This window comes from Ictalurus furcatus, chromosome 17 (assembly GCF_023375685.1).
Source record: "Ictalurus furcatus strain D&B chromosome 17, Billie_1.0, whole genome shotgun sequence".
Taxonomy (NCBI): domain Eukaryota; kingdom Metazoa; phylum Chordata; class Actinopteri; order Siluriformes; family Ictaluridae; genus Ictalurus; species Ictalurus furcatus.
This window is the reverse complement of record NC_071271.1, coordinates 23,226,336-23,250,332: the sequence shown is the minus strand read 5'-3', so window position 1 is coordinate 23,250,332 and position 23,997 is coordinate 23,226,336. Positions and strand designations below refer to the sequence as shown.

Genomic DNA, 23,997 nt, shown 5'->3' with positions numbered 1-23,997 from the left:
TGAGGCGCAACTATAATGGATTCATAATAGTAATGCTGTGTTTCTGAAAGGTTGTAGAACTCCTTTTAGCCCTCCCATTCACTGGTGTGACCGGTCGTCAATGAATATATGCTGGGCTAGCCTAGTCTGTTATTGACCGTATACTGATCTAAACATGAATGCACATCTGCCTGCCAATCAGAAACCAGTATTTTATTCTTACATTCATTAGTTCATATTGAAATTTCCATAACATTGGCTGCTGCTTGTCATTCATACGAGTCTGGCACAGAATATGATAAAGAGCTTATTACGCTAATTACCCAGCTAATAACATGCACGATAAAGGAAGAGGCGAGTGGAGATCTGGAACTTTGGATTTATAACCTGTTTTAGTTTCAAGCCTGAGCAGGAATTTGCTGATTCATTATTTATTTGAATGAAACCCTAAAAGAAATCAGTCGTTAATACATCACCGGTTCTCCATGCTGTCCTGTAAGAATATGAGCAGGTCTGTGAGTAGAAGCTGGAGGATTGCCTGAGGTCAAATTTCTTCAGTGTTTATGAAGAGGTTTTGTCTTTGGGGAACGAGTGAGAAGATTTATCTACCACTTAACATCAGGAACGGTACATTCGATCACATTTGATCTTTTCAATGAAGTTAGTTTTGACGCTGAAAACTAGAGATATATCGTTACCGGTATATGATACCGGTGTCAGGTGTCAGTCCGCTCGTTGACTCATACTCGTGAAAAATGCTCTGATACTGACATCCAGTATAGGGAGATGCAATCCAATATGTCATGTGATCCTAGTGTACAATTTCACACTATTGAACAGATGACACGAAATGGCAGCGATCTAAAGGTATTTCACGATTGATGACAATCGAAAGCAAAGCAGATTGCGAGATGTGCTCTGTGAAAATTTCAAGAGGAGGAACTACAGCATCTTCCTACAGTATAAGCGTCACGTAAATAACGTAAAGGAGGTTAGGACGGATGGAAGTGCAGATGAGAGCGTTTAGTAACGAGAGGCAGGAAGACAAATCCAAATCATGAGCGTGGTCAAAAACAGGCAGTGGGTCAGGCGATCAACAAACAGGCATAGAGTCGAGAACGAGAAACCACGAACAAGCTCAAAGAACACGAATCAAAATGAGGAACAGGGAACAAACGCTTGGTACGGTGATAACACTCAATACTTCGCAAAGTCATTGTGTTCAAACAGTCTCTTTATACTGTAGTTGTGAGTGCTTGTGAACTGGATGCAGCTGTGCGTGATTAGAATGAATGAGTGTTCTGGGAATTGCAGTCCATGGCGGCCATGTTTGTAGGCCGCAATGCTGGATAGGAAATATAGTCACTGGTTCGTTGTGACATGACAATAAGCAGCCTGAATAAACATCTTAAACATAAAACCTCAGCACGATGAGTTCAATGCTAAAACCAAGCACTAGCTAGGCGAGATCAAATGTCTAGGTGAGTGAAAATAACAGCTATGTTGTTCTTGATGATCGGACGCTCTCAGTCATCGACAACTCGGAAATCAGACACGGGAAAAAACAAAAACAAAAACGTGCTCGACTTGCAGCTGTACAGAAACTCTTTTTCCGTAGTGAAACAAATCCCACGCTTCTCCACCGCAACATTTACTCGATCCAAGGTAATTAATGTAGCTTGCTAATGCACTTCATTTTAAATCAAGTAGCTAATGTGATAAAGAACGGTCCTAGTAAGGTAAGTGCATGACCTTATCTACCCATGTAGAATTTTCATTGCTGCTATTTAAACTAGGAAAACACCAACAGAGCTATGATCAAATGTTAAGTTCTGTGACGTTCCTGATTGAGTTATACTAAATAGGTTATTCATTTCAGAAATAAGCACTTGCACATGCTCCTACTCATACATTGCATCCCTACTACAAACCACACTGGATAAAAAGTCAACTGTCACAATATATAGAACGGTGTCCAATTAAAAGGAAAAAAAAAAAAAAAAACATGAAGGAAAAAAAACTATTGAAAAACCCGATCTCAGACTCTTTTACTCACGAAAAACCCAGCGGCCTTGGAACTGGAGCCCAGAAAATCAGCTTTCTAATAGGTGCATAACCCGACTCTGAATACGCAAACGTTTCCCTGTGTTGATCTACTGATGTAACGTTTGGATTTAAGGCACACTCTAATGTATAATGTATAGCACCGTATGCATATGTAAACAATATACATATGTTTCTGAGGGGAAAAAAAATCCCAAAACATATCAGAATGGTGCAGTAATGACCATCAGAAGATGACGATGGGAAAATGAAGCCTCATACTCACATCTCCTCTGGCCGGGAAGAACTTCCTCCACTTTGTAGACAGACAGACGGGCCACGCCCCCACAGATAGAGCCCTTCTCTCCTTTACAGTCCAGATTACACTCTTCCTCCTTCACCCGAGCACCGGTGATGCGGTTGCCACAGTAACACTCGGACCCGTACTCCAGGCCAGCATATTGGTACCCACTGTGTAAATGAACAGCGGACAAATGCGATTCCAGCCTTTAAAGGAGATTTGCATTTTCTACAATGTTTCCCTTGATTGTTTCTCTATGCAGTTCATCAGTCCAGACATGTTTAATGTCTGGGGTTTGTTTCTTTTTTTTTATGTGATGGATCGACAAGGCTAGAGTTTAGCAGTATAGCATCAAACACTTGCCTAATAATATATCATCCGTCTAAATAATATCAATATCAGCAATATCAGTTGTAAATATATGTCTTTATTGGATACTAATATGTATAGTATTTGCGTAGCAATGCAGATCGAGAATTCATAGCCCATTCAACGTCCGTGATGGCATCCACACCATGAAAGATCTTAATAGATTAATTATTTAGAAAGTATTTAGTGTAGAGACTTTAAATGGCATGCATTTGCAATATAAAAGTTGCTTTGTGATGTTCAGTTGGCAAAGGAACACTCTCCAAGGCTTTTATGTTTCTGTTTATGTTCTGTTAGATTTTTATAAACCGCAGACCCACAACTTTCAAACAAGGCCCACTGACCAATCACGTGTCTTGTTATTCAGTCTCTACACCATTCATACAAGGTGTGTGTACACCATCAATCTATCTGTGCTGAAAAAAATATTAATATCAAGCCTAGATGACACCAAACAGGAAAAACAATAGGCATTGATCTCGAATGTTATGTCCATCCATTATGACAATAGCAGATTGATCAGAACGAGGCTCCTCTTGGTTTGTCCAAAGTGTGTGTGTGTGTATATATATATATATATATATATATATATATATATATATATATATATATATATATATATATATATATATATAGGTGAGTGATATGCAGTTAGCAGATTGATAACATGCATTAAAATATTGGCCAGGGTTGGAGTGGAATTACAGCAGCATCATTTGCTATCATATCTGCAGTTTGAAAACAAATATGCACGGTGGAAAAAAAATGAGCACATTATCTCTGCGATGAAGTGGAACACTGGGAATGCGTGTGAGTATACATCGTTTGCGTTTCATTCCTGCAAGAGTTTCCATGAAGCACTTACGCGGAAATAACATTAAGATAAGATGAATAAACAGACTTGCTAACCTGCCAAATGATCTGTATTTTAACACCAGGGTAAGCTGGTAGGACTGTCTCCGCCTCCAAAATGTAATGGAAAGCCTTCCCAGAAGAATGGAGGCTGTTACGGCACCAACTTTGGAATGGGATGTGCAACAAGCACATATAAGCATGACGGTTTGGTGTCCACATACTTTTGGCCATATCGTGTATATTTATTAATCAGCAACAGAAAATCGCTTTTATTATTATTATTATTATTATTATTATTATTATTATTATTGCTTTGATTCAGTTTGGTTTTCATCCAAAAGAAGAGAAGAAAGGCTGAAAATGATCAAATCTACTAATTTACAAAAAATTAGGTTATGTTTTTTTTTTTTACTGGTAGTTATATTGGTATTTATTCAGCGGGACTATGCATTATTCCTCTTTGAAGTTGGCAGGTCTGAATAAATGACATATGCTGTACATACTGATACTACATATACAGGTCTGAGTGTCTCGTATCATGGCCCGGTGTCAAAACCCTGCTATCCGGGGCTGATTAGTGATGCTCTTTTATAGCACAGGAGCCTCTATTTCTCTCTCCACTCCTAGCTGCAAGCCAGACAGAGCCTGCAGAGGGTTAACAGTTGGTTAATGGCCAGCTTGCAGCACTAAACATCTGTCTCACTGTCTCTCTTGGGTATGGAGTGCAGCCCGAAGCCTCTTTGTAGCGGCAGCTGTCTGCAGGATGCCACCTGGCCATCGAATCCACGGCCGTATGAATCTCCTGGCAACCTCTGCACACGTCAACAAGCCATACGCATCAGTCATGGAAGCTAGCTGTGACGCACATCAAATAACAGCGGTGTACAAAAGGTAGGAAGTGCCTGGTCCAGAGCTGTTAAAATGAGCACTGGACATTAGACTGAGCAACTGTTCCCTGATCCTCAGGTCGATATGTGGCATCGATATATTTCTATGGCAACCTAAATTGATCCTCTTCTGGCTCTACTGTATTGCTGCAAGCGAACTGCTCATCGGCAGACGGTATGCTCACGTCTACCTGTTTCTTCTGACGCCTCCTAAAGCTATCATCGCTCTCAGTAACATCATTTTAAACAGGTCATTAGGTTTCAAACTCAGATACTGGCAGCATGCGTGCGAGTTTGAAAGAGTTTTAAAGCGGTTTCTGGTTCATCTTCGGTTTAAATGATGATATTTTGCTCAAACTTTATTCTGAGTTCATTAAATTCACCCATCCTCTGTCCTGTTCTGGATAGTGGGTTTATCCATCCATCCATCCATCCATCTTCTACTGCTTACTCCTTCTTCAGGGTCACGGGGAACCTGGAGCCTATCCCAGGAAGCATCAGGCACAAGGTGGGGTACACCCTGGACAGAACTCGAATGTCCTGCACAGATCTCTGACCTCAACCCCGCTCAACACCTTTGGGATGAACTGGAACTGGAGCCTCTTCACCATCCCAACATCAGCGTCTGATCCCAACCTCACTAACGCTCTTGTAGCTGAATGAACACAAATCCACACAGCCACGCCCCAAAATCTAGCGGAAAGCCTTCCCAGAAGACTGGAGGTTATTTTAGCAGAATAGGATGTTCAACAAGCAAATACGGGTGTGATGATTCGGTGTCCACAAACTTTTGGCCACACCGTACGTAAAGGCAAACCTTTGACATACAAGTTAATTAAAAAAAACAACAACAATGATATCACTATTCTGAAAAACTCGGGATGCAACACTGTGAAGCGATATAATTGATCCCAGTGCTCTCACAGTAAATTACATTCATTTGTTTATTAAGTTTGTCCTAATGGCATGCAAACTCTTGTACTTGACGGTACTTACTTATAAAAAATGGCAACTCATATATGCCAAGGCAGTTGGTCTGAATAATTCAGTTGAGTGAACTTGATGAATCGGCGTTTACAGGCGCTGTGTGAACTGTCTGGTTTTTTTTTTCTCCCCCCCCCCTCCCCCCCACGCTTGTTAGAGCTCATTGATTCCTAAAATACCGCAACACTGACTCAGGCCAGGTGCACTAACTGGTTTATACACACTGCTTACTGCTCATGCCTGCATAAAACTCATGTTCAGTTGAAAATGACATTCAGCCAAAGCAAATATATTCCACTGAATTCAATCCCAGACTGCCAATTTCCCCAAGCGAAAGCAGCATTCACATATGCGCAACACTAACCCTTCACACTAATCACTGACTTCTGCATAATGCATGAAATGCAGTGTAATTAACTGTAACGACTGTTACTGTCTGCATCTGTCATCTTTGTGTCAATAACTTTAGGGTCAGTTCCTACAATATCTAATAGCTTAATGACTACAGCTCCATTCAGATGGGATGAGTTCACTTGGGAACTCACGGGATGAGTTAACTTAAAAACTTAAAAATTTTTAAAGTTGATAAATCGATTTCTTTAAGCCAAATCCACTTAAATATAACAAGTTTGAGTTCAATTTGTGTTATATTTAAGTGCATTTGGCTTGAAGAAATCGATTTATCAACTTTAAAAATTTTGAGGTAACTAGTTTCCTCAGATTTTTTGAGTTAACCCTCTTACCCCGTATGGCCGAAAAACCGGCTTGCCCGTCTTTGATCTATTCCCGTAAGGACGATATACCGGCTTGGTCGTCTATGCCAAATCCCCGTAAGGCCGATATAGCGGCTTTACAGTGTAAACGTTGTCCCCGTAAGGCTGGTATACCGGCATTACTCTGCTATGATTCCTTACTTATTTAATTATTATTTTTTGACCCGGAAGGTTGATGACGTCATGACGTCACGACGTGATTACGTTATTACGCCGACATTGCGATGAAGCTGATCCAAGCGTGAATATTGGTGTACTAGTAGAAGTGAACTAAAAATGCCAAAGCGAAAAGCTAATCGTGTTCCCGCTAAAGTTACACCTACAGTGACCACAGGTACATCTAAAACAGTGAAAAAAAAGAAAACATACACAGTTACACAGGCCAGAGCGAGGATTCTAGATAGTGACAGCAGTGAAAGTTCAGGCGATGTTGAAACCGAAACCGAAACTGATAGAGACGCAAACTCTCCTGATTCAGACCCTGATCCGTCTCCATCTTCAGCATCAACCAGTGCGACTGACACTGCAGGGGTCTGGAGTCATAACGGGACCATTTCTGTGCATTCGTGAAAACACTACCTGCTGGTCTGATTATCACCAGAAAGTTGACTTTTGGCGCTAAAATGCATTTATTTATTTATTTATTATTTACTTGAATTTATTCAAAGGCATTGACCACGCTGATGCTCGTATGGTACTTCTAAATGAGTATAAGGATTTTAGCGAGCATTTTTCGTCATTTCTCTAGTTAAGAATTGTGCTCTAAGTGGAGTAAAAACACTGAACTGCTTCATTTTCAAAATAAGATTACACAAATACATTATTATAAGTTGTTTCAAGGCCTAAAAATGTTCAAATTAAAATGCTGATTTTGGCCCAGGAACTCAGGGTTGGCGTGCTGTTTCTCTGGGGAATACAGGGTTATGGGACATAATACTGTGGGAACTTAGGGGTTAGAGGGTTAAATGAACTTATCCGGTCGTACAGTTCCTGAGCTACATTTGATTTCCATGCTGGAAGCCACCTCAAATGTCAGCATGAGAAAAGTCAGTCCAAATCAGAATGCAAATAACAAATCGGGTTTTCCACTCAACTGTCTACCTATCCGTCCGTCCGTCCGTCTGTCCATCCCACAAAGCGACTGCAAATGTCATCAATGTTGTTAAGTAAGCCCTGACATATTGTGGGATAATTAGCAGGGGCAGTCGTCCCTCGCATCGTCTCTCTGGTGATCGTTTAAGTCCAGGCTGATGAGCTGGAGCAGGTGTTGGCTCCATCACTGCAGACTTTAAAGACACCCCTAACACATATGCTCACAAACCCCAGAGCTGAGCCTCCCTAACCGGCCCTGTTCTCAATCCCAATGTTTTGAACTGACACAATCACTGTGCTAGAATTGGAAGATGAGATATATTAGGCATGCAGCATGTTTACCTCCAAAACTCCTTATTTTAGACATGTACTGCTGTTTCCTCAGACAGAGGAGTACATCCAATTATATAAAGAATTGCTTGATTTGAACATAGCTACCATTTATTCATTTTTTGGTTACTGACACTGGGTTGTTTTTTATTTATTTTATTTTTTTTACTAACTAACTAGCTAGCTAACACAATACAGCTTTCGCAGCTTAGGTAGCTACAGGTCTTAGCTCACAGAAAAAAATTCTAACCAGGCATCATATTCACTCACTAATAAGACTAAGACTTTTACTGACACTGTTATCTGTGTTTTTCTCAATTTTCTGTACTATAAAGTCCAGAAAGCCCTAACAGTAGCTCTTTATAAAAGCCACCACTTTAGACACACCTCAGGATCTATTTCAGATAGGATTGTATAAACTGTGTGCGCTGGTGGCTGAGAAAAGTGTGCCAAGTGTGAAAGGAACGTAAGGGGTAAGTCTGCTAGCTTTGAAGGATGCTATTATAAGCAACTATCTTCGAAATGAGAAACAGATAACAGTTTTGATCGTTGCAAAATTCGTGTGGAAATTCTGGGTACCTCTCTGTGCAGGTGTCTTGACATAGAGTGCTGGTCATTTTGCGGAAATCGTAGAACACCATGCCCTTCAGGGTTCGGTCCTTAGCATCATCCAAAAAACATCCAATGTAGGTTCCTTGATAGAAAACACAAACAAGAACGATACTTATCTTTTTTTTTCTTCTTCCCATTTCTGATTAAATCATCTTGTTGGCTAAATGAATGAAAAATTCCTGTCAAATGTAACGCCGAGTTTCTTCGTACTCATGCGCGTACGTTGGTTGATGAATGCCAATCTGTCATAAAATTACCAAGCATGGTCATGGCATAGCTGATTTTGTGTTTACTGACGGCAACAAAACTCCATAAAGGGCAAAAGCTCGCAGAGGGCTGGAAGTGAAACGTAACGCAGCATGCAGGAAATCTTCCAGTAATGCAGCTCAGCCACTGCAGCACATCAGCCTCCACAGACTCACACTGACTTTTCTACCGTTTATAGGGTGCCATTACTTTTGTTCTAATTGACAGGCCAGTCTTATTGTTTTGGATTGCTTTCTTTCAGGTCATTGATATGAAACGAATTAGTTTCACAAAAAGTTTGTTAAACTGGTACGTTCAGTTGAAATAAATAAGAGTGATTTATGATTGATAGTGTGACCCGCATATAAATTCGTCTCCTTAAATATAAATGTACACAAACTCAGGAGCTTCTGTGGGAAGACCAAGGTTTTTTTTTTTTCCACACTAACTGGATTTTCCTGCCTACCACGTTTCTTGTCTAAATGTTCCTGTGAACAATTTCCGAATAAATGTAAGAATAATTTAAACAATCGAAACGTCAATAATGAGTTACCTTTGTGCCTGACTTTCCTCTTCGGAGTAGCTCTCTCGACCCTGTTCGTGTCCTGCTCAGACATCAGGCTATGGAACCATCGTCGCCGGAGATGCCGGATCTCTTGGTTACGTGACATCAGCCATTGTGTTTCTCTCCCATCATCTGACTCGCCAACCTGATAGGTCTTTCTACCCAACCGTGAAGCCATCACACCATGCCCAGTCCTGAGAGCAGGAGCTTCGAGTGCTCGTGGAGGTGAAGGCAGCGAGGGTGGAGGGAGCAAGCTACCACGCTGAGAAACCACCAGTCCTGATCTCTGCAGCAAAAGGACACTTCCTGCCATGATGTAAGCCACGCCCAGGAACAGAAACACCAGCTGAGTCCGCCGCAAGAAGCGCTGAAGTCTGTAGAACGGCTTTGCCATTTTGGCTTGGTTTCAAAATGTCATCGCGAGAGCGTGGAATGAAATCGAACCTTAATACATCCCCGGGGAACGCTTATTTACATCCTTATGATTTCGCTTTGTTGAGTTAAAGTTCACTTGCAGGAAATTTCAGTAAGGTGCTCCATCGCCTGTCGTCTTCATACACAGAGGAAACCTCTGGGAACCTGAAGTGAAAATAGAAAGCGGTTAGATACAAGTCAAGGCACATTGTTCCCACATTGTTCCCTTTTTTACCCTTGGTGATAAAGCTGAAGGCTGGAGAGCGGAGGGAAATTATGGTTCAGGTGTGCGGAGGGTCTTACTGGTTATACGTCTCCATTAAAGAGAAGGAAAGTCTTCTCAGCTGAGCTGACACCTCTACTCTTCTCCCATCTCCTTCTCTGTACCCTTATCTGACACAGATACAGCCCACTGGTGTTAACCCACCACAGCTAGATTGAGTCTGCATTACTCTGGAAGATTTCCTCTAAAGATGGTGTTCATAGCACTACATAAAACCTACTTAAGCCCTTTCTGACAACAGACACAAACTTGTATGCCTTTTATAAAAGCTTTGGTTCTAACATCCTTCAACTGCTTGTTTATATATATATATATATATATACAATTGACATCGAAAATAAGTGACATCTTGACGTTATGAATAGTAATAAACAGAACCAATATCCATCCATCCATCCATCCATCTTCTATACCGCTTATCCTTTTCAGGGTCACGGGGAAACCTGGAACCTATCCCAGGGAGCATGGGGCACAAGGCAGGGTACACCCTGAACAGGGTGCCAGTCCATCGCAGGGCACAATCACATACACACTCACACACCCATTCATACACTACGGACACTTTAGACACGCCAATCAGCCTACCATGCATGTCTTTGGACTGGGGGAGGAAACCGGAGCACCCGGAGGAAACCCCCGCAGCATGGGGAGAACATGCAAACTCCACACACACAGGGCCACAGTGGGAATCAAACCCCCGACCCTGGAGGTGTGAGGTGAACGTGCTAATCACTAAGCCACCGTGCGCCCCAGAACCAATATATACAGTATATTTTGTCATGGGTTTTATTCCTTACACGTCTTATAGTAAGGAATCATACACTTGGTGTCGATACTACCGTCAGACGACAGTGTCATGTGATGGAGAATGAAGAGCTTTCATTGTTACCTCTACAAAACTGATCATTTTCCTATAACAGCACAACCTGGACATCGAACATCTCCAAAACGTTTGTTCTTGTTGTGAGAAGCTTTCCTTTATTTTCGGTGTAGTTTTTTTTTCCCCATAAGAGCATTGTTTTGTTTAGCCTTTTGAGGTACCTAAGGATGGATGTGTTGTCTGGTCAGTTTCAGACAGCATATGAGGGAGACCTGAGACAACATTTTTATATATTATATATTGAGAGTTTAAATGCATGTGGATTTGTGTTTTAATGTAAATCGTGTTTCAAAAAAAACAACCTAAATACGCCTCCAGACAAGCTCAATCTAATCAACCAGTTCATTCCAATGTTACATCATAGCAGCTATAAATAAACAGCCATTCTTTTTTTTTTCTTACCAGCCCCTCTTTTCATGTAAACAAGACAAAAAAAATGTAGTTTCTCATGTTAACAAGTAACCTCCATCTGTCCTAAAGACTTTAAATTGGAAAATTCCAAGTCCCAGCTTTACTTCTACTATTACAAAGCTCTGAAACTGGAGACTCCTTCTCTGAAAGTAAAAAAAAAAAAAACACCTTTCTCCCAGAAAACGTATCGACACCATATCAGCAATTATACAATATACGCTTTTTAATCTGTTTATGTAGAGCGTCCACCATACAAATAAAAAATAATAACTTAGAAGAATTGTGCATTAATATACGCTACGCTACCGGCAGAGCTTCTGACCAATCAGAATCCAGAATTCAACAGCACTATGGTTTAATCATAAGTATGAAGCTGGATGTACTGTAACTGTTAAAACCCTTACAGTCTAACAGTGTCCAGAGCTCACTTTAATATTAAGTAACTCTGAAATACTAGCAGTACACCGAGCTACAAAGTCATTTGTCATGACAATAGAATGCGAGACAGTGTCATAACACCCTTATGACAGTGACATAACAACCTCATGTGTAGAAAAAAAAAGTTATTTGACTTGTGTTAGGTGTGCTTGACATCAAATCTGACAAATATTCATGAAAAAACAATGTTTGCTGGAATTATCCTTTATAAATGTTCATGAGGGTTTATATCAGTTCTTATGAAGGGTTTATGTAGGTGTCATAGGACTATGAACATTGCTTGTAAACGAAGTGTTTGCCATTATTTCCTTCTGTCTCTTACAAAAGCACATCCTCTAAGCTGAATATTACGTCATTAACGAATGAAATGAACAAAAGCATTTTCGATCGTATTTATAATGCATTGTATACTCGAGCCTGACCTGAGCACGGACAGACTTTGAGAAAGCGATTTTGTCAGATAGCATTTTTCATTTCAGAAACGTCCTTACGCAGCATTTCCCGCTACTTAATCAGCCCATTATTTCCACTCTAAAGAAAAACGCTGATACGCGCTTATAAGCTTGAAAAACAAACGGTGTAAAGAGGCTAATTGAAGTTTCCGGGCGGGCCGTCTCCTGGCGCCCTGCACTCCTGCCAATCGCTGAGCTTTGCACAACTCACTTAGTCCGTTTCATTTGAAATCCATCTGCCGAGACCTCGGCGGAGGTAAACACAAACCACGTCCTGCGATGATTAATTTTCAGTGCTAACAGAATAATCAGCCGACTGTCTATGAATATGAATGTGGGCTCAGTCTGTAGCACAGGATGTAGAATCAAAACATTTGAGTTCACACAAGACGGCTGGGAATATCGTTCCACCGACATTCCACGGCTCCGTGGAAACTACCGCCGTTCATCACCCAAGCGTTTGGTTGTCCCTTGAATTGAATTGAAAAGAAAAGTCCATTGAAACACATTCAATATGTTCAGATCGAATGTTTGGGAAGTTTTTGTTGTGTATTTTCATAATACCATAATATTCATAATTCCTTTCCGCTGCCCTGACGTCACAGGTGGACATTGTTATTGTTAGTGCAGGTGCAATGGCGTTTAATAAAAGAACATCTCACCTTTCACAAATCTTACACATAATGATAATGAGATAATGGCAATTATCTCTGAAAAAAAACAACAACAAAAAAAAACAGCACGAGCTTCTTTTTTCACTCACAATTTTCCATATGAATGAAAAAATCCAGAAGGTCCCAGAATGCAATGCAGCTATACGGTGCAGTTTCAGCTAATTGGCGGTCTACGAGATGACTAGCATGAGAACGCTGTCACGGTATTGGCATGAAAGTTATAACTTCTGTTTATACAGATAAAGAGGTTAGATAGCTGGACTGACTAAGGTACTAGTAAAGCGCCGCTGCATCACTCTCTTTGCGTAGAGCTGAAGCAAGGGCTAAATCCTACTGCACCAATATGAGCAGGTCGTTGAACTGTTCACTAAAGAAAGTCAACTCGGAAATTTCATTACAAAGAAATGGGGCGGCTGTGGCTCAGGTGGTAGAGCGGGTTGTCCACTAATTGTAGGGTTGGCGGTTCGATTCCCGGCCCACATGACTCCCACATGACAAAGTGTCCTTGGGCAAGACACTGAACCCCAAGTTACTCCCGATGGCAAGTTAGCGCCTTGCATGGCAGCTCTGCTACCATTGGTGTGTGTGTGTGTGTGAATGAGACACAGTGTAAAGCGCTTTGGATAAAAGTGCTATATAAGTGTACCATTTACAAAGTAAATCTTTATTCATTTATATATAAAGACTTTGATGATCACATGTTAATTCTAAAGATTGATATGCAAGTCATTCAGGGTGGGTCTATCGATTTTATTTCCGATTTTATTTTAAGACTGATTGAAAATCTTCCCCGGGCAGAATTCGCATCCCCACAAACGCTGCTTAAAAAGGCAGTTCCGCCTTTTTAATCCCCTGCTTTTGTCCCTGTAACCTCTTGTCCCCTGTTCTGGACCCAGCTTTGGCGAGTGGCCCAGATCCGCATAAAGGCTGAGGATGCAGCGGCGGGCGTTTTTGCCGGCACCAGGGGAAACCATCGCTGAGATCCTGATGAGAATGTCAATCAGCTCGGCGCCTCATTATTCCACAGCCGGTGCACAGTGAGTGACTGGTGGATTTCGTTCGGTCGGAAGCATTCTGTAGCTCCTGATTACTCAATTCGTTCAATAATAAAGACAGGAACAGCCTGCATCCGGTAAAAATGGCAGCTTTCACTTTTTTTTTTTTCTACATCAGTTTGAACACCCTATAAGCTGATAATTACAGAATGAATTAAGGAATGAGACTTGTCACATGCTGTTATAGTAAAATAAACCATGACGGGGTGGTGTGATGAAGCAGATTTACTGTTACCACACCAGATTTGATTATTTTACTATAACAGCATGTCCCAAAAAGTTACACTTTATTTATTTTTTTATATCTGTTTATAGTAACATTTAATGTTGTGCATGAAAACAGCCATGAAACAAGATGCTATGAACATTATCGTTCTCTAACCAGCCTCTCCTTTTTTTCCTCTCTTGAAGTTATTAAGACAAAAAAAAAAAAAACAAAACACTGAAAATACTGGAAATAATTTCCTTTTTGGCAGAGAATCCTTAGATGAGTCATGCTGATTTGATGTTTACTGTGATTCTGTTGGTTACTGATGTCACGGTTATCAACCTGTTTTTTTTCTTTTTGTTTTTTTTTTAATTATTATTAAGAGGTCCGTCCATGTACATAAATAATTTATTCACAGTTTCAAAGGTTGTAAAGCGAGAGACTGACTGTTTTTCACAATATTGCAAGTAGTTTTGATTGAACCCTTTACTGTATGCTATTGCTACATGGCAGCATGCCTGTTTATCTGGATTTGTATTCACTGATTGGCCTTTAGAGAGCAGGTGGGCGAAATTCGTATCTCTAATTAGAATATAACTCATATTTCCGGTGGGAGAGTCATTTTCAATGAAAGTAAGCATTGATCAGTTTGAAAATCTTTCAAATAAAAGTCATTAAATGTTCATTAGGCCTACTCCTATTGTTATACAGCAACGTATCATAAACTCCCACTAAAACAAATAAATAAAATACATTTTAAGTCTTAAAAAACACAGTATAAATATTTCCCCCCATGCGATTATCATAATGTGTAATTCAACGCTATGACGATATTTTGTGCATTTAAAAAAAAAAAAACAAACAAACAAAAAATCAGACCAGTGTGTGTGTGTTCTCTCAATAAATAAATAATGTTGGAATACAGATTTATGCAATATGCAAATTCAAACACATCTACTGATCTATAGGCTCAGGCGTATATTCGATACATTTTAGTTTCTATTTATATTTTATATATTTAAAAAAAAAAAATCCTTATATTGATTTTCAACAGGTTCACTTTCATCCTGATAGAAGGACAGGAAAAAAAAGTAAGCCGATTAGGGTGTGGTACCTGGCTTTAAAGCTTTAATACCATACGCCGATCTGTCGCTCAACGGCTTTGAAAACCCACTCAGGTTTAAAACTCAGTGTTCCGTTTCAGACAGCTTCTCTATATACGGCCGCATAGATCCAGGTGTTTGGGAGTCGATGACTGTGTGGAATTATAAATGAGCCTCTTCCACACACAGACCCATTTCTTTCAAAATGAGCCATAGGGTTTGTAGTGATGTTAATTAAATGATGGCCTACATTAGAAAGTTGCTTATTTCATTTGATGTTATCATTACGTAAACGTCCTGGATGCATTCTTCATTACAGCTCGATCATCTCTCTAAATAACTGCATTATAAATACAATGTTTTGTTTTTTTTTTGTATTTAATACAGTATTTTTTAGTTTACTGGATAAATGATAGTGCTGCTGCTTCACAGCTCCAGGGTCCCGGGTTCGATCCCGAGCTCGGATTGCTTGTGGGTTCCTCAGGGTTCTCTGGTTTCCTCCCACATCCCAAAAACATGCCAGTAGGTGGAGTAGTTTTTAATTCATGCCTCACACAAAGTGTTTCCGGGGTAGAATCCACTGTGGGCCCGGCCAAGATGAAGTGCTTACTGAAGATGAATGAAGATGAACGATGATGAAAAGGAAAAGTGGATGGATGAATGACGTCTTTTTTGACACTTTTCAGTTGCGTTTACGTTATCTTGAGTAGATTTACTTACAGAAATCTCCACCACAAACATAACCAACAATAACTTAAAACTTCCCGCTGTCGTCATGATTGTCCTCATGGGCTGCGACCTTACATTCAAAAGTATTTCCTGATCTAGAACATCCAGAAAAGTGGTACACAAAACAGAGATTTCGGTTGGCTTGAACGTGACGCAAGAAGTTTTTTTTCTAAATTCCAACTGATTTAGACACAATGCTAGCGTGCTTAGCGGAATTTAGATGGCCGGGGAAATTTCTCCAACAGTTCAATGAAACTAAAGTGTTTCACCACCTTATTTATAAATCAAGCATAACTCTCCTCATGTGGAGTCGTGACCCCTAGTCTGGGAAACCCAGGTCTAAGAATAGGCCACGCCCTAAGCCACCAGCAGGTATCTAGTTACCTAATTGAATCAGTGCTAACTTCATCACATCATGATTATAGTATATCGGTTATAGTGTCTCTGCTGTCATGCAATATGCTATATCATATAGTACAAGCGAGATAATGATTGTGTGTACACGATGCTATATCTAAGTCATGAAATGACAACGTGTGCACTTTTTATTTCACCATATTGATTTGTCGAATAAATAAAATAATGTCAGCGCTTTCGTTAATTTCATGCGCTCCCCTCCAACAAAATCATTCCCACGGTTTGAAGGAGAAACTGACCGAGCACTCATCTACTACAATTACAGCTCACTTTCAGTGCTGTTTATAATTTTATCTATAAAAATTCACTGCTCAATACAAGCAGGGTCTTCAGTTAATATGCTGCCTCGTCCGGTGTCGTCTCTCGCAAACTATTACACGTCTGGACGACTAGACAATGACGAACTGCACCTCCTAAATGCGTATCATTGAAGAGCTCAGCATCAGGTCCAGCATTTCTTTTATCCCCATATTCTTTTTCTTCAACATTGTATAGAAATTCCCCTGGAAATCTTAAACAATGAACGCTTTCTCTGCTCCACTTTGCATGTCGCCATGGGGAAAAACAGACATATGAGAGGTGACCCACTGCTCCGAGGCCGTGCGGTAACCCCAATCTGTCTCCTTTATCTCGGAAAATTGGCCTCGATTGTTATTTAAACAAGAGATTCCCGAGTAAAACCAGCAGACTGAATGTGCCGTATCTTTACATTTATTTGTTTGCTACAGGCTTTAATTAAAAACCTATTTGACGCAAGTGCAGTCTGAGCATTCGACTGTAAAACTAATAGCACAAAATATAGAAGGGAAGAAAGGGAACACCAGCGCAATACCGTACCATGACTTTCCTAGCAAGAAATAGACAAAACAATAAATCATTACAGTCGGGGTTTATATGCAAGTTTTTGGTCCTGAACTTGTTATTTGTTTTTACTAATAGGCAGAAACGGGATCAAATCATTGTTTCACACGTCTTGCCATTCAAGTCCCAAGTCAAGACTGATAATTCCAAGTCCTTAAATTTATGTTTCAAGTCCTAAATTAATCATAATGCGTTCTTTAGCAATTTTATGGCCAAAGTAATAATTAATATAGTATATTTACAGAAATCACTGTTCATCACTTTCTAGACGAACTTTATAACTCAATGGAAATATATGGCTATTTGAGAGACACGTAAGTTTGGCTTTAAAAACTCTATTTCTGTTGAATTTCTCATGAGATGTGGTGCAGACTATTCTCCCCAAGTGTACATCTGTCTGAATTCCATTTGGCTCAGTTTTGGGATTTGCTTTGTGCGACTTCAAATGGCGAAAGAAGTTGCCTGATATTCTTGAACCCTTTCGTTGTTGCAAACGACATAGTGTTCCTAGGCGAAGGCTACTCTCTTTGGGAGCATGGCAACCACGAACGAGTTCATGATAGTCAGCCTATGAACAAAAGAGATTGCATTATGCTGCAGAGAAGCCGGTATCTCGTCTTCACCAGGTCGGCAGTCTGATCTTCCATGTCCCCACTGCAACCGTCAATCCTGGGCTCGGATCGGACTAATCAGCCATCTCCGAACCCACTCCCACTTAAACTGATGACACTGTGTGGTCCTCATCGACTTGGATGGACGAACAAGGGGAGGGCGGTCTGGCTGTTTGAACGTTGACCTTGGAAATGAAGATTGATGCTGATTTGCTGACAATGAGTTGTTTGTTGTGGAAAAAGAGTAGTTGATTCACTGCACACGTTTAAATGTATAACAAACAGATTCACTGTAAAGTTACTGATAGATTTTATATGACATTCTCGTTTCGGTGCCTTCGATATTTTGAGATTTCTGTACCGCAGTGAGCCGTTTTCCATCTTTAGGTCTACGTTCAGAGTGAAGTGTACAGCTGTTTATGTGCAGAGGAGTAAACACAGCCCTCACACCTGACCCGTGTCAAGTGCGCTCCACTTCACCGGGCCAAAGCATTTACGAGCCCTTTAAGGCGCAGCGAGAGGCGGCCAATTGTCCAATTTTTGGACTGAGCTGCATTAGGTTATTTATGTTTCGTGTCGCTTGAGCCGCATTTGCATTTTTCAGATTTACTGCGTGGCCGTAAACAAGCCACGGCAACTAAAATCCGCTCGATAAACTCCTGCTAAAATGACGGCAAACACCATCGCTTTATCGCGCTATATTATTCGAACAGGGGGGTCTGTGCAAAGCTGCGAGAAGAAGTGAAGCGGAGGCAATGCAGGATTATGTGAGAGATCTACAAACACACCTGCAGAAGGACTGCACCCGCACACGCAAACGAGTGTGTGAGTAGATACGATTATAATGCAATTGCAGTGCATACTCGGTGGAAATTTTCAACATCTGCTTGCTTAGCTCTTAGTGTGAAAAACAGTCCGCAAAAGAAAAGGCCGGATGTGTTCAGAGTTTTAGAGGAGACCGTTTTCGACCACTACAACGACATTGACTACGTTTACGTGAACAGCAGTAATCTAATCATTGACCTTATTCTGAATAAGACAATATTCTGATTAAGGTGTTTACATGAGTCGCTTTTAGAATGCTCCTTTCATGTTCCTGTTTTACATGTTATCGAACATAGAGAGATTAACGTCACACGTCATTACGTCCCCACGCCAACGCCGTCCGACGTCCCTCCAGAATTTCACGTATCGACATACAGTTCGTCTTCGTTATGGGACCGTATACAGTTTTTGGTGTTTCATTTTTAATTTTATGAACGCTTCAAGTGCGGTTAATTATTACTCATGCTGTACGTGCAAATAGACGACTGCTTGGGCTGCGTCCCAAACCGTGTACTTACCTACTACTGTATATACTAACTGAAATGCACGTATTCGCCTACTATATAGTAGGTGAGTACGCGGTTTGGGACGCAGCCGTGCTCTCTTGTTTGCCGTCAAACGGTCGAGCGCTGCCGTGTGTGTACGTGTCCTGTCGCAGAATGCGGTGAAAACTCCCACACGACGTTAATAGTGTGATTAAGGTGTGTACACGTCTGTAACGTGACTAAAACAGGAATACTCCACATGTCATAATTCCATTTGTGTTTACTTCGAGTATGACTTTAATCAGATTAAGGTCATCAATAATCTCTGTTTACATGCTAGTTTCCTAATCAGAGTATCGTCTTAATCGGGTTCATATCGGATTACCGTTGTCCGTGTAAACGTACTGATTGTGACAGATTGGAGACTCTCTCATTATTTATTAAATCAAAATCGGTGGAGCTTTTTGTGCTTGTCTATTAGTAATATAGACACCAATTCTAGAGTATATCTAGAAAGAAAAAAAAAAAGAAAAAAAAGAAATTTTGTAGGTTCTAATTTTATTCTCCGTCACTTCTGGTCCTGTGTTTAAATGTTCTCAAGCCTTGGGGGCGTGTCTTGGTCTAACAGTAGCTGCTTGTTAACAGTAAGCATGGTCAGTGTGCCTTTAGCTGTGTCTTCCTGGTATACGATTCCCTTTTCTAAATGTTTGGAGTTTATTCCTTTGGAAGACGGTGGTGTGTGTGCGAGTTGGCGCAGGAGTGTTTTACCGACTTGGGGCTGTACAGTGCCAGAACATCACTACCCCAGCATCTCATCGTCCTAGTTAAACGGGACAGGCGTGGGTGAAGGCGGCAGTGAGAAATCCTCCACAGCTGAGTCGAGGCTCTCGTTTTAACTCCCCACCATTCTCCAATGTTTAGCTAGTTCACTAAGCTACCTGTCGGGTTTGTTTAGATTGGGCAGTGGTGTGAAGTGGCGTGGCGTATCGCAAACGCCATTGGCTGTTATTTCAATCAGTCAAGCACTCCAGCACGTCGTTACTCTGTCAACATACAGAATCAAATCACGCCTCTCGAGCCATTTCATAGGGACGTTTACTGCCAGGCATCGTAAAGCAAAATGATCCTTATGAAAAGTTTTACTGGTGTGACAGAAGGAATCAACGCGCTTTCCTGAACACTGAATGCAGACTAATCAAAGTGCCAGACATGAGCGTTATTTTCACGAAGAAGTAAAAGAAAGAGAGAGAAATGTATTCCAATAACTGGGTTTGATTTTTGGATTTTCTTCAATGCCCTTTATTAGACACTTGTTAAGAAATAAACTTCTTCTGGAATGAAAGTTCCGATTTTAAAGATCCACTAGATTCACTTCCTGGGATGGTTTTTATCGTCTTTAATCGTAGCTACACAATCTGTACACAATCCGTGTTCCCTGCCTGATCTGCACTCGTTCTAATCCGTTATGGTTTCCATAGTAACACCTTATGCAAGGATTTGCATGATGGTGGACGCTCTACAGAAATTGATTAAAAGTAAAATTTGTAGTTGTCGATATGGTATAAGGAGATGCTTATTCAACGTTTATGGAAGGAAGGAGTCTCCAATGTCAGAGCTTGTTTTTTTTTTTTTTCCAACATGACACAGTCGTCATCTCTGTAACATGAAAAACTGCATTACTGATGTCTTATTAAGTCGTATTTACGTCAAAAATGTGAAAAAAAAAACAGAGGCTGGTAGCTAAGGAAATTACTTAACATTTATTTACACAATAACGTAAGTGATAACTTCATTTGTGGATTTTTTCACAGCATTAAATGGATAACAGTCGCTCTTTAATGAAGAAAAAAATCACTCGCGTTGGCAGATTGCGGTGGTGTCAGAGGAATAAAACACTTCGGGATGTTCTGTTATTGGAAAACAGCTTTAGTGTGGTAACAGTAAGTCTTCATCACACCACCTTGTCGTTGATTCGTTCCCTAAAACAGCACAGCTCCAAGATTTTAACTTGAAAGTAGGAAGTTTTTTCCTTATTATTGTATTTTGTCGATGAGGTTCAAGGCAATTTTGAGCTGGGAAACAGCGTTCTCTCGGATAATGTCGCACCGAATAGTGTTCTCTGTAGCTGACAAATGGTTTTAAAGTGTAAACGTGATCTACGCAGGTGAATTATTTTAGATCTGCAGATGTGGGTGTGATGAGATTGAACGAAACCAGTCAAGTGACTCCGTCCCTGATATTAGCAAGACATCTTCATCATGACAAGTATGTAGCGCACATTACACTATAATATACAGTAGGGGAAAAATTTTTTACGAGTAAATATCTATGATAGAAATTCAACCTGAATTATTTACTTATACTCTATATAGTAACTTTAGGCTTGATCGCTGCTTTCCTGCTGTCATTTCTTCTCATGGAGTCGGGGTGTATAAGGGCAACTGTAACCAATCACTCGTGATTAACACCGTAGGGTCCGGAGTTTAAAAGTGACTCATCAACACTTCCATGAACACTTTTCAGAGAAAGAGCATTCACACAAATCACAGTATATTCACATAAATATTTTTCCTGTGCATAGCTCTTAATTAAAATCTATATTTACACACACAGCTGCATGCACAGCTGTCCTTCTAAATTGAATAAACCTTCACGTCCAGTCGTAGTGATAAAACTCATACACACATGCACACACAAACAGAGTAGAGAGCAGGGTTAACGCACTGATATCCATCCATTCATCCATCCATTTTCTGTACTGCTTATCCTACACAGGGTCACAGGGGAGCATGGAGTCTATCCCAGGGAACTCGGGGCACAAGGCAGGGTGCATCCTGGACGGGGTGCCAACCCATCACAGGGCACAATCACACACATTACAGACAATCTGGAAATGCCAATCAGCCTGCAGAACATGTCTTTGGACTGGGGGGAGGAAACCGGAGTACCCGGAGGAAACAAACACCGATATGTGCTCCTTTAAAGTGAAATGCACATGGCCTTCTGCTGCGGCTTCACTCTGAACATGAATAAAGAGCCTGAGCTTTTCACTCCAACTTCCTGCGTTCACTTATTATCACATACATGCTGTATTACACACCGTCATGAAGCCTTAAATACACTCACGTCATTCACTCAGTCACCTTCCTCGACCTCTGACCTCCGACCTCTTACCATCAAACACTGAAACACAAAAGCACATTCATTACTGAATTAATATTCACATTTAAATAGATAGAGAGATAGATAGATAGAGAGATAGATAGATAGATAGATAGATAGAGATAGATAGATAGATAGATAGATAGATAGATAGAGATAGATAGATAGATAGATAGATAGAATCAAAAGTAAATCCGTAAATATGATAGACTGATAGATAACAGATAGATACATGAATGAATAAATAAATAAATAACGATAGATAGATAGATAGATAGATAGATAGATAGATAGATAGATAAAATCAATAGTAAATCAGTAAACATTTAGACAGATTGATAGTCAAATAAAAATAGATAAACAAACAAACAAGCAAACAAACATCAGATAGATAGATAGATAGATAGATAGATAGATAGACAGATAGATAGATAGATAGATAGATATATAGATAGATAAAATTTTGATATGTTGCTGTGTTTAACACATCTAGTTCCTGACAGACTATTTAATCTCTGTCTATAATCAACTATAAAATAAACACTCTTGTATTATTTATACAAGATCTGCTTTTACAGGAAAACACAAACAACAAACAATATCGTTATATTCCTGTTCTACCATTATAATCCCATTATAATCCCATTACACTCCCATTTCATTTCATTACTTACTTGCATGTCAGTTTAGATTTAATGAGTTAGAAATCGTCAAATTATGAGTTAAAATAAAAATAACCACACACACACACACACACACAAAGGTGTCATGTCTGTGTCTGATCATCACCTGTTTGCATCTACAGTCACAGTAAATCCCTTCTGACCCTGCTGTTTCACATCATATTATATATATACAAACTTTAATCATAACTCAGGGGTAAAGTCTGTAAGAATAATAATGACAGAAGTTTAATATTATTGTTAATCATCATCATCATCATCATCATCATCATTTTCTCTTATCATAAATTTTGGACAGGACAATAAATCCAGATGTGAAGGTTTATATTAAATCAGACAGTAATCAGAAGTGCTTTAGATTAGATGTCTTACCTCCTTGTCACGGTGAAGTGTGTGTGTGTGTGTGTGTGTGTGTGTGTGTGTGTGTGTGTGTTAGGGATCAGAGTTCCTCCACACTCCCGGTTCTCGGTGTTTGTGCGTGTCTCTGCTCCGCATCTCGGTCCCTCGCCGCCTCTGTTTCTTCTCTCTGTGTGACGCACTTCATTCAGTCACACCGATAATCCGTCTCCAGATTTAGTGTGTGTGTGACTGAGGAGCACCGGACAAGCAGAAGTGGGTCTGTGCGCCGCAGCGCGTGCGCTTCCCTTCGCCGTGTCTGTCGCTCGCGCACAGCAGAGCGCAGCACCGACCGACGAGCGGCCGAGTTTAAGGCGGAGAGCGCAGCCGCACTGCGCATGCGCGGATTCATTTTCTTCTCTCTCTTTATCTCTCTTTCTCTCTCTCTCTCTCTCTCTCACACACACACACACAATACTTTGTACTTCAGTGTCTTTATTCTGCTGATGTTTATTTTGACCTCTGTAAAATCATTTTCTCTGTCATGTGTATATGTTGTTTACACATTTATATTTTGTCGCTATAGCTTATTTTGTAGCTTCATGGGGGAAAAACTTCACTCTCTGATCATCTGACTCACTGAAAACCTAAAATGTTTTGTTTTGTCTGTGTACTCTATTTATTTATCCATCCATCCATTTTCTGCACCGCTCATCCTATACAGGGATCGCAGAGGGAGCATGGGGCCTATCCCAGGGATGCCCGGGCACCAGGTGGGGGACACCCTGGACGGGGTGCCAATCCATCACAAGGCACAATCACGCACACATTCACGTACTGCAGAGCATTCAGAAATGCCAATCAGCCTACAACGCATGTCTTTGGACTGGGGGAGGAAACCAGAGTACCCCGAGGAAACCCCAGAAACACGGGG

At 40.5% G+C, this 23,997-nt stretch overlaps 1 protein-coding gene across 1 annotated transcript in view; it reads right to left on the bottom strand.

Annotated features, from left to right (window-relative positions):
* The window catches only part of LOC128621492 (WSC domain-containing protein 1), a 37,840-nt gene extending 14,701 nt beyond the window's left edge, over window positions 1-23,139 (bottom strand). Inside the window, exons 1-5 of the mRNA XM_053647299.1 lie at window positions 23,100-23,139; window positions 22,009-22,065; window positions 9,025-9,615; window positions 8,193-8,307; window positions 2,309-2,493 (exon numbers count right to left, since the gene is read on the bottom strand). Coding sequence (XP_053503274.1) covers window positions 2,309-2,493; window positions 8,193-8,307; window positions 9,025-9,430 — 706 coding nt within the window. The 5' untranslated portion in view covers window positions 9,431-9,615; window positions 22,009-22,065; window positions 23,100-23,139. The remainder of the gene's footprint in view (window positions 1-2,308; window positions 2,494-8,192; window positions 8,308-9,024; window positions 9,616-22,008; window positions 22,066-23,099) is intronic.
* Window positions 23,140-23,997: the final 858 nt, after the last annotated feature.